We start from the raw sequence: 13,406 nt of genomic DNA, 5'->3' as shown, positions 1-13,406 counted from the left end.
GTCCGTGCAGTCCACACTCTCCGGTCATATTTCTTTAAAATCGATCTTCATATTATCGTGACACTTTGCAGAAAACGCATTGGGTTTCCATTAAAAAGATCAACTTGTTAATGATATTCCTGTTGCTGATATAATCGCTGTTTACTGTGAGAACAACACGGAACACACAAATACACTGTGTCGGCAGAATGCAGAGTTTTAGTATCTTGAAGTCCTTACCTCACAGGAAACACACTGTCTCCATAACAAATCCCAGCCGGTTAATGCTGTTTAGGGAAACAATCGCTGTTTATTGTGAGAACCATACGGAACACATAAATACACTGTGTGGGCAGAATGCAGAGTTTTAGTATCTTGAAGTCCTTACCTCACAGGAAACACACTGTCTCCATAACAAATCCCAGCCGGTTAATGCTGTTTAGGGAAATAATCGCTGTTTACTGTAAGAACCATACGGAACACACAAATACACTGTGGGCAGAATGCAGAGTTTTCTTTAAGTAAGAGTTGGTGGTATACACAGTATAGTGACCACTGTGAGCACGCAACGAACTTGACAGAACTAGAACAAGTTCAGAAACTAGGAAAGTGGAGTAATAACATTTCTTTTGAAAAGAAGGAAATGAGTTTTTTATGATGGTGAATCCTCAGACAAAGAAAGGCAGACCTTTCTTTTCGCGAAATACCGCATATATCCTTGTCGGGACATGTAACTGGGTTCAAATCTCGCTGTTCTACAGCCAGCATCGCCCACTTCCCAGCACTAAGCTCGTACTGGCCGGCGGATCTCCGAGATGTGTCATGTCTTTGACCTGCATACTCTTTGGGCAGGTGTCTTTGACCTGCATTCTGAAATTAAATTTTGATTCAGTTCTGTTTGAACCTCCGAGCAGGACAGTTGCATGAGCAAGAGGTGCTTGTTCATGACGTCAGGTGGATGTGTACGTGGGATTATGCCTCTCTGGGAGTGACAGCTGTATTGCCTTAAACTAGTGTCCGCTACTGACAATGTCTGCTTCGAGAGCGTCCTGCCTTCCCAGGGTAAGTAACAATGTCAATCTACACAGGCATCTTGCTGAAGTCGAAATTCTCTTGCAAGAAAATTGTGTATAATAAAGATCGTCTATAAGATAATTCCAAATTTATAAAATTATTATTATTATTATTATTATTATTATTAAATTTATTTTCTAGAATGCTTACCTATATCTATAGCCTGCAATAGACAAGCACTATAAAATGTAATGTTGTCAGAACACAAACTACATACAGTGTTAATATAAGAAATAACTTAGCCAGGATTATACAGGTAAAGCTATTCCTGTAACAGGCCGTGAAAGTCCATAGGGTTGTGAGATGTCGAGGCTCCCACATTTTCTAGACAATAGGCTCACAGACGGTGGTGATGTCAGCCTTACGCGCCGGCAGCAATTACCCCCAGGAACATTCCTGGTACTCATGTCTGTTAGACGCTGAGTTGACACCAGGGCCACTAAAGAAAGTAACACTGGACGCGTGCACGTTCTGATGACAAAGCTGATGAAATGTAACTGGAACATGAATTGCTGCAACTTGACTGTAAAGGCTCCGAGTGGCACACGCGATTCCGCCGTTCACTAAAGAAAAGATCTGGAACGAGTTACGAAGAGACAAACAAGCGACAAGTGTCAGAGCCCAGAAGGTGTTAAGGTGACTGGCGAAATTCAGCAGCCTGGCCTAGGCGTCACTGTTAAATCCTTTAAAGCCCAGTGGCAAGTATATATACCGACCCTTTAACACACTGAAACTCTGCATTCTGCCCACACAGTGTATTTGTGTGTTCCGTATGGTTCTCACAATAAACAGCGATTATTTCCCTAAACAGCATTAACCGGTTGGGCGTTCTTATGGAGACGGAGTGTGTTTCCTGTGAGGTACGGACTTCAAGATACTAAAACTCTGCATTCTGCCCACACAGTGTATTTATGTGTTCCGTATGGTTCTCACAGTAAACAGCGATTATTTCCCTAAACAGCATTAACCGGTTGGGCGTTGTTATGGAGACGGAGTGTGTTCCCTGTGAGGTACGACTTGCTATGGGATGGACGGACGAAGGATCGGCGCTCGATTTACAGCAAAGGGAAGATTTTTCTCGTCTCCACGGCAGCAACTTCGGCTCTGGTGTCCACCCGTCTCCTATCCAGTGGATTCCGAGGGTCATTTCATCCGGAGTTATATCGACCAGGGCGTGAAACTAATCACTCACCTCCATCTAGTGCCGAGGTCTACAATGGTGGAGCTGAACTCCATTCCCCCATTAGTCTTCATGGTGTGGCACTTACTTAATTAATCCCCGATAGAAATTCCTATTTTCACTGCCTATGTACCATTGGCACTGTGTCGCTGTACTCGGGAGCAAGATCGGGTAAAACACAGGTCGGCTACATTTCCAGAAAATTTCACGGAACACAATATGTCTTTTGCCTGGTAACGCTTTGTATTAACTCGCTAAAGTTTTTGTAAACACGAGTCTTTAGTGAAGTTAGTAACGCGTGTCGGATTCCGTCGCACGTTTATCAGATATTCGAATATCCCGCGCATCAAAGAGTTTAGATGGCGAAAACATGACACTTTCTAAATTTTAATGTTGACGTGTGTTAAAATGGCGAAAGGTACATTCATTTACTTAGACTTAATTTATTTTCAGCTACATCTTTCAAACTCTTCACCAAAAATATTAACATATCTTTACAAGAAAAGGTGCTCAACAAAACAGTGCGAATAAGATGAACTGCGTAGCGATGCAAAGTAAAGCTGTCTCTGTGCTTAGTTCATTAAGCGCTACGCCATGACGACGTATGAAGGAGGTTTAGATCCCCGTATTCTTGGTCTCGGCACTAGACGGAGGTGAGTGAGTAGCTTCCGCCCCGGCCGTCTTAGAGAGAGCCGCTGGTACCAACTGAGGGGGCCCCACAGCCGGTCTGGACTACGTGGAGAAGAGAAGAATCTTGACCCTACCGGGAATCGAACCCTTATTCGTCGGTCGTGCAGCCCGTTGTTCGTCGCTTCGCCATTTAACTAACAATGACTTGCATTCTTTATGAGAAATGACGCTTGGAGCTAATACAATTAGCGTTGCAGTACATTATTACCAAGCAGTTGCAATTCCTAGACGGTACAGAGCCTGTTACACTGCGTAACAAAACACAGCACTGTTAAGTTCTGATGTTAATTCTACTTGAGTCTTCAGACAGTGTGGGAATGGGCACTCTTTCGGAGATGCATACTGCCTCCTTCTTCATGGTCGACACTAAAAATAACGTACCTCTACTCGATTGAGAGCAAAGATATGAACACATTCGGCTTTCTGTTAAGAACAGCCGACTAATTCCATGTTCTTCTTCAGGAACTACCAGTCGCTCGCGCCGCTTCTAAAAAAATCCGCCTTTTTATGGAACACAAATGTTCATTACCCTGTTTACAAGAGGCCAACACTGGCCCCTATCCTGAGCCAGATGAATCCATCCATATTGCTCCGTATTTCTGCAAGGCCCAGTTCAACATTTTGGACTTGAGGTTCCGAAATTTGGGACTCCACGGTGGCACATCCCAGAACACCGTACCCCTCAGTTCAATGTTGTCCCTCAAAAGCCTAGGAGTCTTCAAAAAGGCTCTTCGGGTTTTGGGACCAAAATCTTGTACCCTTTTCTAATATCCATGCTTACTGCATGATAAAGGTAAGTACAAGTAAAGCTATCCCTGTACCAGGCCATGAAGGCCCATAGGGTTGTGAGACGTCGAGGCTCCCACATTTTCTAGACAGTCGGCTCGTAGATGGCGGTGAGGCTGTCAGCCTTACTGCAACATCCTGAGGCCATTTTGGCGCAGACAAGGGAGGACCTACGCATTACCACGCTCCTCAGTGCATGTCGGGGCACTGTTACTGTAATTCTTACAATTCGGTCCAGGACCTTTTGTCTTCTCGTCTGCTGTCCAACAACGTAAAAATTAGACTATACAAAAAACGATAATTTTACCGGTGGTTCTGTATGGGTGTGAAACTCTGTCTCTGACATTAAGGGAGGAACACAGACTGAGGGTATTTGAGAACAGGGTGTTGAGGAGAATATTTGGACCGAAGAGGGATGAAGTGACAGGAGGTTGGAGAAAACTGCATAATGAGGAGCTTCATAACTTGTACTCTTCTCCAAGTATAATTAGAATGATCAAGTCTAGGAGGATGCGATGGGAAGGGCATGTAGCATGAATCGTGAGAAGATAACTGAATATTGGATACTGGTTAGGAAGCCAGAAGGAAAGAGACGACTAGAAAGACCAAGATGTAGGTGGGTGAATAATATTAAAATGGATCTTACAGATATATGATGGGGTGGTATGAATTGGATTGATATGGCTCAGGATAGGAACAAATGGGGGGTTCTTGTAATGACCCTTCGGGTTCCATAAAATATTTACAAGTTCTTGAGTGGCTGCACAATTGGCAGCTTCTCAAGAAGGGCTCAGCTCCATGAAGTTAGTTATGTTCAGTTGCCTGGACTGTAAATTCTGTTCGAACCTGGCATTGGTAGAGCATGGGTTCGAATCTAGGGCCTTCAACACTTTTAGGCACCGGCCGCTGTTGCAGGAGACCGGGGGGCTGTGGCGTCACAGAAGCGAATGCAAAGAAATGCCTATCCGGACCGCGCGGACAGACACGGGTTGCGTTCAGCGTTATTGGTTTTCAGTTCCTTCGTTTTAATGTGTCTGTACGCATGATCGGTTAACGTTAGAATAACGGGATCGAGCCTGAAGATTCCCTCGGTTCAAGTTCTGTTGGGATCGGCACGCCCTGGGGCGACAAGGCCATGTACATCTGACGAGAGGCAATGTTACCCGATGCTGAACATCACACTCACAAAGCCCAACATGTTCCGTGAGTGAACATTTCTTTGTAAAACTCAAACACTGTGCTTCAGGTAAACAAACGGTTCCTCCACGCCTTAGCTACTGTACATGTTGAACACAACGTAGGTTTGACAGCATAACCATAGCGAAAACACTATTACTTTCATGTCCTGAAAGTACCCACCCCTTCTGTCGTGATCTCCAATAAATTTAAATATGTTTCCTGCTTTCCGAGCTTTAGATGAATCTTATGCAGTAACCAGCGCTCGATTGCCCTAGGCCAGTAATTCTTAACACTATTAAATACGTACAACAAATCCCTTTCATGAAATGCTGCCCTTAAAGAAGGGGGAGGGCGGAAATACAGCCGAAATCTGCACAGAATTTAAGAACATTCTGCAAAAAAGCGCCTTCTAAAACGAGTATATAGATAGAACTGTCTTGTTTCCTTCCACGGACCTGACAGAAAACATCCAAATGATATTATGAAATTCACTGCTCAATCTTACCAATAGGTACGGTAGCCACGGCTGTTAAAGCGAGGTGTAAGTGTTGCGGCGGGGGTTTCGGGTGCGATTAGAATCCCCATTCCCAGGTTTTTCTTAACTACACGGGTAGAATTTAATTTCTCAATCTGAGGGGTATTGTTGCTTTTAAATTTCAGATCCCATTTAACATTCTATTGACTAGGATATAGGCCATTGGCCGGTCTTGTGATCAAGATAATGAAGTTTCGGCGTTATGAAGGTGGGAATTTCTTGGCCAGATGAGCAACTGCCAGCTTCTAAATAAGAACTATGCTCCGTACTGTCAGTTAGTGTCAGTTAATTAGTGAAGAGTAATGTGTCAGAACTAAAGATCATCACATTTACAGAGGCAGAGTTTCCTGATGACAGAGACACTGTACTGGTCCTTTAAGCGGACTGCACCCTTAAGGTTCGCCGTTTGGATTGTTATAAGTATTTCCCTTCTTCCATGTGCTTGCTACATGACTTGCCCAGCTCGCACTGTTTGATTTGACAATGTTGATAATATTTGATGGATAATGCAAATTGTGAAGCTTCTCACTGTGCAGTTTAACCCAGTCTCCTGTCACGTCCCTTGGGTCAAAGTATTGACCTCAGTGCCCTGTTCTCTAATAGCTTCACGCTCTGCTCTCCCTTTAACGTAAGAAACCATGCATACAAAATATAGGTAAAATTACAGTCAGGTAATAAGAGATTACAAACGAATTATTTCTACGTTTACCGTTCGTCTTCCCTCTCTCGCGCTCTGCTTTACTCTTAAAAACTGTAAAGTGTACGATGGACCACATTTTTAAGTTAAGAATACCTGGAGCTTTATCACCACTCCCCAATATATCGCCATGGCATCTCACACCGAAACTTTATTGGTTCGTCCACCCTGCAAGTGACCACGTCACAGGAGGGCGTCTGTATGGCGCCACTCACTACTAACCCCTGCCATCAGCATCACGCATAACGGATGCAATAGGTTTTCTATGTGTATCACTAGGTAACAGCACAGTTCAACATCATGACAGTCTAAGTAACAGACGCGCATAAGCACGCTGGTTTCTGTAGTCAAAATGGCGACCATGCTTGAGGAGTGTATTGCCGAAAAGCAGCGTTCTCTCGTGCCTTATTTCCTGGGCAAAATAACTCAATGCAAAGGATATTCATAAAGAAATGCTTAAGATGTGAAGTGTTTGTCGCGTAAAACGGTTCACAACTGGACCCAGAAATTGCCAACTGGGTGACAAACGTTTTGGTTATGATGAAGAGGTTGAAACGGAGGTGCGGAAGTGGCTGAGACAACAGCCAAAAGACTTCTGTGCTGCGGGTTTCGAGGCACTGCTAAAGCGTTGGGACAAGTGTATCAGTGTTGCTGGAGGATATGTCGAGAAATAAATATTTTCCCCAGACTTGAATATCACATGTCTTACGTTTTATATCAATTTTTTACCTATTTACTGACTCCCCCTCGTATATATTAAAGGGAACTCTATTATTCCATTAAACACATAATGAAACACGAAAAATTAGAGCACATTTCTAATTGTGGTTAAGAACTGTAGGTGTCAGCATCGGGTAACATGGCCCATGGTCAGGCGTTAGCTGCTCTGGAGTCAACGACCCTAGACTTTCCTCAGGGATGGAAGATGCTTATTATGGGAGGAGAATCCCAAGGGCACGGACAACTTACGTCAAGCGAAAGTGACGGTAAACCTCTACTGTTTCGACACCTAAGGAGGTGAAACATTTACTTATTTGTGGTCTTCTTAACGACGGTCTCAGTAGCCCAGGCTATGGAAGGCCGAGTGAATAAATTAATAATAAATTGGAAGGGATCTGGAAGAAAACGGCGGTGGCCTAATTCGAGGCACTATTCCGGAATTTGCCTGGAGAGACTGAGGAATACCATGAAACATTTACACGAGTGCTGTGTATGCATGTATGTATACAATGTAAAGTTGACCCTGTGCTCAGTTAAGGACTAAGCCTTGAAGACGAATGGGGGAGTTGAGGTATAGCTCCACCATTCTTGACCACGGCACTGTGTGAAGGTGAGTGGTCAGCTTCACGCCTCGACCGTCTTATCCATGGGGAAATAGCCTCAGTACAAAATTGCTGGAATGTTGGTTGGGCCCCCGTGTAGAAAATTCCGCCGCCGGGGATAGAAGCGCTGTCGTCCAGCCCGTAGCATGTCACTATACCGCCTGAGCTACCCCGCATTACATTTGCATTTATGTGATTATGATTACATAAATGGAAGCGTTTGGAAATGTTGCGTAGGTGACTGTACAAGGACCGTATAACCGAAGTTTAAATTTAACGCGGCGTCTGAGTGTGCAGTCCACACCGTCACTTCCCGTGAGCGTTCTGAGCTACCTTTCAAGAAACACTGAGTTGCAGTCACGAAGGGTAACGCTTCATGCTCAGTGCATTATCTTGACAAGAGGGCGCTGTTTTCGATGTAACGCAGACAAGTAACAAGGCTGATCTCATGAACGTACATGCATTTTTTTTACTGCCAGTGGGGTGGGACTAAGTCCCTTGTACTGCGGCCACTTCTGGCCTATTGTACCAGCCCCAGATGATAGGTGAGGGTGATTGTGGAGCAATTGGTGGAATGAAGATTGGCAGGGAAACCGAAGTACTCGGAGAAAACCTGCCCCAGTGCCACTTTGTCCACCACAAATCCCACTTGATCAGACCCGGGATCGAACCCGGGCCGCCGCGGTGGGAACCCAACGTACATGTAAGTCACCTGAATATTTTGAACAAATGAAATGCGGGGTGCAGATGCGATAGGGCAAATCTGCGCACGCATCAAGACTTCACAGACAGAGGACTGGATGTTGCAGTTATTGGGCGTCAGTTATGGGGCATAAGAGGAGACTTTCCGCAGAATTTTCAACGGATGTTACGCTAGTTACGTAGAACACGCGCAGAGAAACGAACTGACGCTGCTCAGGTATCGGGCAATACCAGGCCTGTCGCAGTGTCCACTGGCAACAGTCAATAAGGAAGTGTGTCAGATTCTCACAAACATTTTTACTGTTAGATTCCTATAAAGGAAGACCACATTGCATGTAAAACCGGTAAACTTGGCCCTCCATGTATGTGGATACGTGCGTGCGTGCGTGCATGTCAGGGGTGTTCAAATTATGTTCGGAATGGCTGGAGGAGAGACATGAAGACTATGCTTACGGATAGAAAGGTTTGAAGTAGACTGAACTGCACTGCCCTGCCCTTGTCCTTGCTTAACGAGCCTGTCAGCGACACACAACTATGGCACGCGAAGTCTGGTGCGGACATGTCACTGTAATTCCCACATGTATGTAAGCAAATGGACTCTGGTAAGGTTCTAATGAGAATATAAAGATCTACCTCACTGTCTGATGATGGCGGACCCTCGGGGATGTTTTCGGCAGACAATAGAAACAAAACTCCATGGCCTGCGGTCCGCAAGCGAACTATACCGACCGAGCGACCGCCGCTTGTCAGCGAAATTGTTAACGAAAATATGAGAAGTGTAGGAAATGAACTAAAAAGATAGAGCTATCCCTGCAACAAGCCGTGGAGGCCCATGGGGTTGTGAGACGTCGAGGCTCCCACATTTTCTAGACAATCGGTTCACAGATGGCGGTGATATCAGCCTTACGCGCCGGCCGCCCTTCCCCCCCCCCCCAGGAAGATTCCTGGTACTCATTTCTGTTAGAGGCTGAGTCGACCCAAGAGCCATAGTGCGGCTGGAAGGATTAGGTCAATTGAAAAACTCCACCAGCTCTAAAAAGAAATGAGGCTCTTTTGGGGGTGAGCGGTTTCTGAACCTGGAGCCTCGAGTTTAGTACCTAACTGCTTCATGTGAGTTTCGTAGTGAGTGAACTGGTACTAGATCCCACGTCTCCGGGCTCCTTTCGGTTTTCCCTCGATAAATATTGTTCCACCATTGTCCCATGCTGAGATGCGCGGTAGCCCTGACACGCAGCTGATTACCACATCCTCGGTCTTTAAGCTGGGAGTTTTATCTCTGATCCAGCACTTAGCTGGTTGCAGAGTGAGCCAGTTCAGTCCCATTTCTCGAGGAAATACTTTGGACACGTGTTTCGACCTCTTGCCCAGGGCGTTCCTCACGGAAAGACACAGACAAGGAGGGAGTGGAGATGTGGAGGAGACGAAGAGGCGCAATATGTTGATTACGATAATGATTTTATAATTATTCTGATGATAATATCTAGAAAATAGTTTCTCGAACAGACTAAAATGTAAATGATGATAAAGAAAAAAAACGTCTTCTGGGATGTGGCCCCGTGTAGATACTGTGTAGACAGACGTTTCGGAGGAACATATCGTCTCCATCTTCAGGGTATAAAAATCCGCGAGCCAGGAACCAGCGTTTGTACGTGGCTGTAAACTAGTAATTAAGGCAATGGTTCCTAGTTGGTTCGGGTCGCATCGAGCCCTCGTGTTGGACTCCCCTGCTGAGTGCAGCGGCCATTGACTCGGAACCCCGCAAAACACGTGAACACTTACGGGGCGATATGGTACCAACGGCATCTCGCTCTGTCGCCACATGAACTGGCTGTGATGAATTTCGGAAACACGAAAGTGCCGCCTCACCTCAATACCAGAGCCTCACCTCATTACCAGAGCAATCGCGTCTGTGTGAGGTGCTAACGTGTCCAGCTTCACGTAGTAACCTTGTTTCGTGGTTCGACACTTTAAATTCGCCATGAAATTAGCTGTGTTTCGACTCTTCGCCACAACGCAGCGAAACAACTCAAGTTATTTTAAGGCAAAATCATCTTCTCTGGCCTGTCCCCACCAGAATTAATCTGGAACTATGGATTTTATAGGCAGTTGGTAGGACTCCTTGGATGGGTGATCAGTCCTGTCGCAAGGCAGCTCCCTACACCCAGGGAAATATAAACATAGGTGAAACGCAGATATACGTCCATGCCTTGAGTGGAATTCAAACACACGACCCCAGTGTTGAGCCGACAACATTTCTCCGTAGATGGCAGCACAATGCAGTGAAATATATTTACTCGATTTGCGAACAAATTAATCTTGAGAATGAAAGAGTTCTATAAGGCGCCTACGAAATTAATCATTAAATATTGCTGACTCTCTGCGTCTGTAACACTAGATCTCTGTTACTGTGCGTGTCCAGCTTACAATGGAGCCCTGACGTCACGATATGAACAATGGGGTTTGGTATCACAGCCCTTTGTTTCAGTCGCAAGTGTGTATTTATATTAACTGCAATTGTTGTGTCGTGTCATGCGAACTGTTCTCGTTTACGTCTTTCTGGGTTAAATTCGCACGGGTTTGAGTTCTCGTACTTCTAAGGCCATGTCTGAATTTTTGCATTAAGATGCGACAACTGAGTACGTCATGGAAGAAACAAAAGAAAACGCAAACGGGTGAATTGCGTTTGTGACTTGCGGAGTGAAGTCGCTCTATCCCCTTTCCAACAGCCAAGCAGTAGGAGCAGTTCTGCTTCAGTAGGACTCGATGCTACGACCAACTACACACGAACCAAGATACCAACTCACGCCATGTTGTGCTGCAATCTCGCATTGCCTCAATGCAACAGTGGGCTGCTTGTACACGCCTTCATTCCCTTGCGGTGAGACACACAGCGGATTCCAGGAAACAAGTCGACGATTGAAACCGTGCACGCACGCGTATCTAGTTGTATAATATTAAAGCGGGCCTTGAATATACGAACTAGATCTGCCTGACTCAGGATGTGGTTGGATGGAGTGTTTTTGCGAATACTGTAACGAACCTTTATCATCATCAGCAAAACACTGGCCTCTCTTCATTCGTAGAGTCTGCAGATTGCACCCGGTTTTCATTTCTTTGGATTTCGTGACAATTTTTTTTACAGAGCAAAGTCGTCAGCGCTGCCTCCAACCCCCCTACCTGGAGGACCAGGTCCAAATGTCTCCCAGTGACAGGGTGGCCCAGTTACACCCCCAGGCACCGGGTTCCCTTTTCGTCGCCTCCTACGACTCCCGGGGTGACGGTGGAGGTATTCGAACCCGCGTCCACAGGGTAATAATGATCCTTCGGGTTCCATAAATGACAGGGAATTCCATCAGTAGCTGAGCGACTATAAGCTTTACAAGTAGGATTTTGCTGCAGGACGGCAGGGTTTATATCGAATCAGTATGGCTCAGAATGGCGTTTGTCAAATAATTTTCAATTGCGGCTTCTAACAGCAGATTTGGGCGACATCTGTTGTGTAATTTAGGAAGCGAAACATTCCGACGTGCTTACTGATCCCTTCACCGTTTTTGCATATTTTGTTCGAGAGAGAGGACCGAGGCATATGAACATTCCAAGGCAGCCCGTCAGCGGGCAACCTGAAGACGCGTGGGTTTGAGTCCTCTCTCAAGGGCACTGGGCTGGGGTCAACGCGAGGCGCGGTCTGTCGGCCCGTCACCTATACTTAGGCCGACGCCTCACAGTACGAGGCGCAGATGTCCTCTTCTGAAAGCTCTCCGACGTGGAGATGAGGCCCTACGTCAAGCTGACATGCGTGGTGGAGCTCAGGTTTGTATTCCAGCCTGGAGACTCGACGTTCTGTCTGAGATTATGCGTGGTTTTCCTCGGCCTCCTCAAGCAAATCCTGGAATAGGCCCACCCTTAAATAGGCATGGGCTCTTCCTTCGACATTCTTTCCGCGTCAACGTCCACCAACATCCTCCTGCTGCACGCTACATAAAGAACTGACGCTAAGGACATGGGCCTTCTTATAAAGCTGATAATCGCTTAGCTGCTCAAGAAATCCTCTTCGTCTTATGGAAACCGAAGGTTCGTTACCGAGCTCACAAAATCACGATACTGGACCACATTCTAAGCAAGTTAAGTCCACTCCAAACTTTTCCCTCCTATAATCTTTAAAATCAATTTTAATATTATCCTCCCATCTACGTGTAGGTCCTCCAAGTAGCCTCTTTCCTTCAGGGTTCCCTACCAGAATTTTGTATGTATTTCTCCGTTCTACCACATGTCTCAATCGTCATAGAGGCATGAAAAAATTGCAGAAATTGTCAATGCGCATGTCCGCCTTATGAGAATATGTTTCCTTCGCTCCGAATTTGTGTGTGGTTCTGATATGTTTTTGTTTTGTTTCGAGGACTAATTACAGGGACCCCCACCCCCACCACGTGACCTTGCGATCAATTAACTGTGTCGTCGTATCTATACCTCGTCACTCCCCACCCGGCACGTCATCTTCTCATGAATGGTGAGAAATACTGTTAGTACGACACTTATTGTATGTGCCTTGCGTAGACAGAAATGTGAAGGCTTTATTGTGTGGTGAGACCAGACGTAGCAGCGGATGTGTCTGGCAACCTCGCTACGGGAGACACCATGCCTACTCTTACTTAGCGAAAATGCCTCAAACATGTGCTAAAGGACATATTATTAATTATTCTTAACACTTTAAAGATTCAAGTCTGAGTCTGAGTCTCTTGTTACGACGGACGGTCAGTCGCCCGTCTGTCTTGGAATGAAGCACACATCTGGGGCTTACGGGCAGACTTTCATTACTGTCAGGCAGTTGCGGATTTGTTGATGTGGGGTGCTCTCTCTGACAGGAGGACGGGCCTGTCATTTACAAATGCTGCTGGTCCTCGCCAGCGCAGTTATTCTCAGGTCCGAGTCCCGCGGTACTCATGACCACATTTTACTCTCTCAGATTCGAGACTCCCCCAACCCGAAGAGCCAGGTCCGCGATCCCCCGAGAGGAGGGTGACCCAGTTATACCCCCAGGCAACGGGTTCCCCTTTCGTCGCCACCTACGGCTCGCAGGGCTACGGTGAAGATATCCGACCCCGCCTCCACACGGGAACACACTCCGTCTCCATAACAACGCCCAACCGGTTAATGCTGTTTACTGTGAGAACCATACGGAACACATAAATACACTGTGTGGGCAGAATGCAGAGTTTTAGTATCTTGAAGTCCGTACCTCACAGGAAACACAATCCGTCTCCA

The 13,406-nt window shown here is 46.0% G+C and overlaps 1 protein-coding gene across 1 annotated transcript in view; it reads left to right on the top strand.

The window, feature by feature from the left end:
- Window positions 1–891: 891 nt before the first annotated feature.
- The window catches only part of LOC111864839, a 22,853-nt gene continuing 10,338 nt past the window's right edge, over window positions 892–13,406 (top strand). The window contains exon 1 of the mRNA XM_023852378.2: window positions 892–1,041. Within this exon, the coding sequence (XP_023708146.1) occupies window positions 1,009–1,041 (33 nt within the window). The 5' untranslated portion in view covers window positions 892–1,008. The remainder of the gene's footprint in view (window positions 1,042–13,406) is intronic.

The sequence above is a fragment of the Cryptotermes secundus genome, unplaced genomic scaffold (assembly GCF_002891405.2).
Source record: "Cryptotermes secundus unplaced genomic scaffold, Csec_1.0 scaffold1850, whole genome shotgun sequence".
Taxonomy (NCBI): Eukaryota; Metazoa; Arthropoda; class Insecta; order Blattodea; family Kalotermitidae; genus Cryptotermes; species Cryptotermes secundus.
Note: the sequence above shows the minus strand (reverse complement) of the source record. Positions and strands in the feature narration are given on the sequence as shown.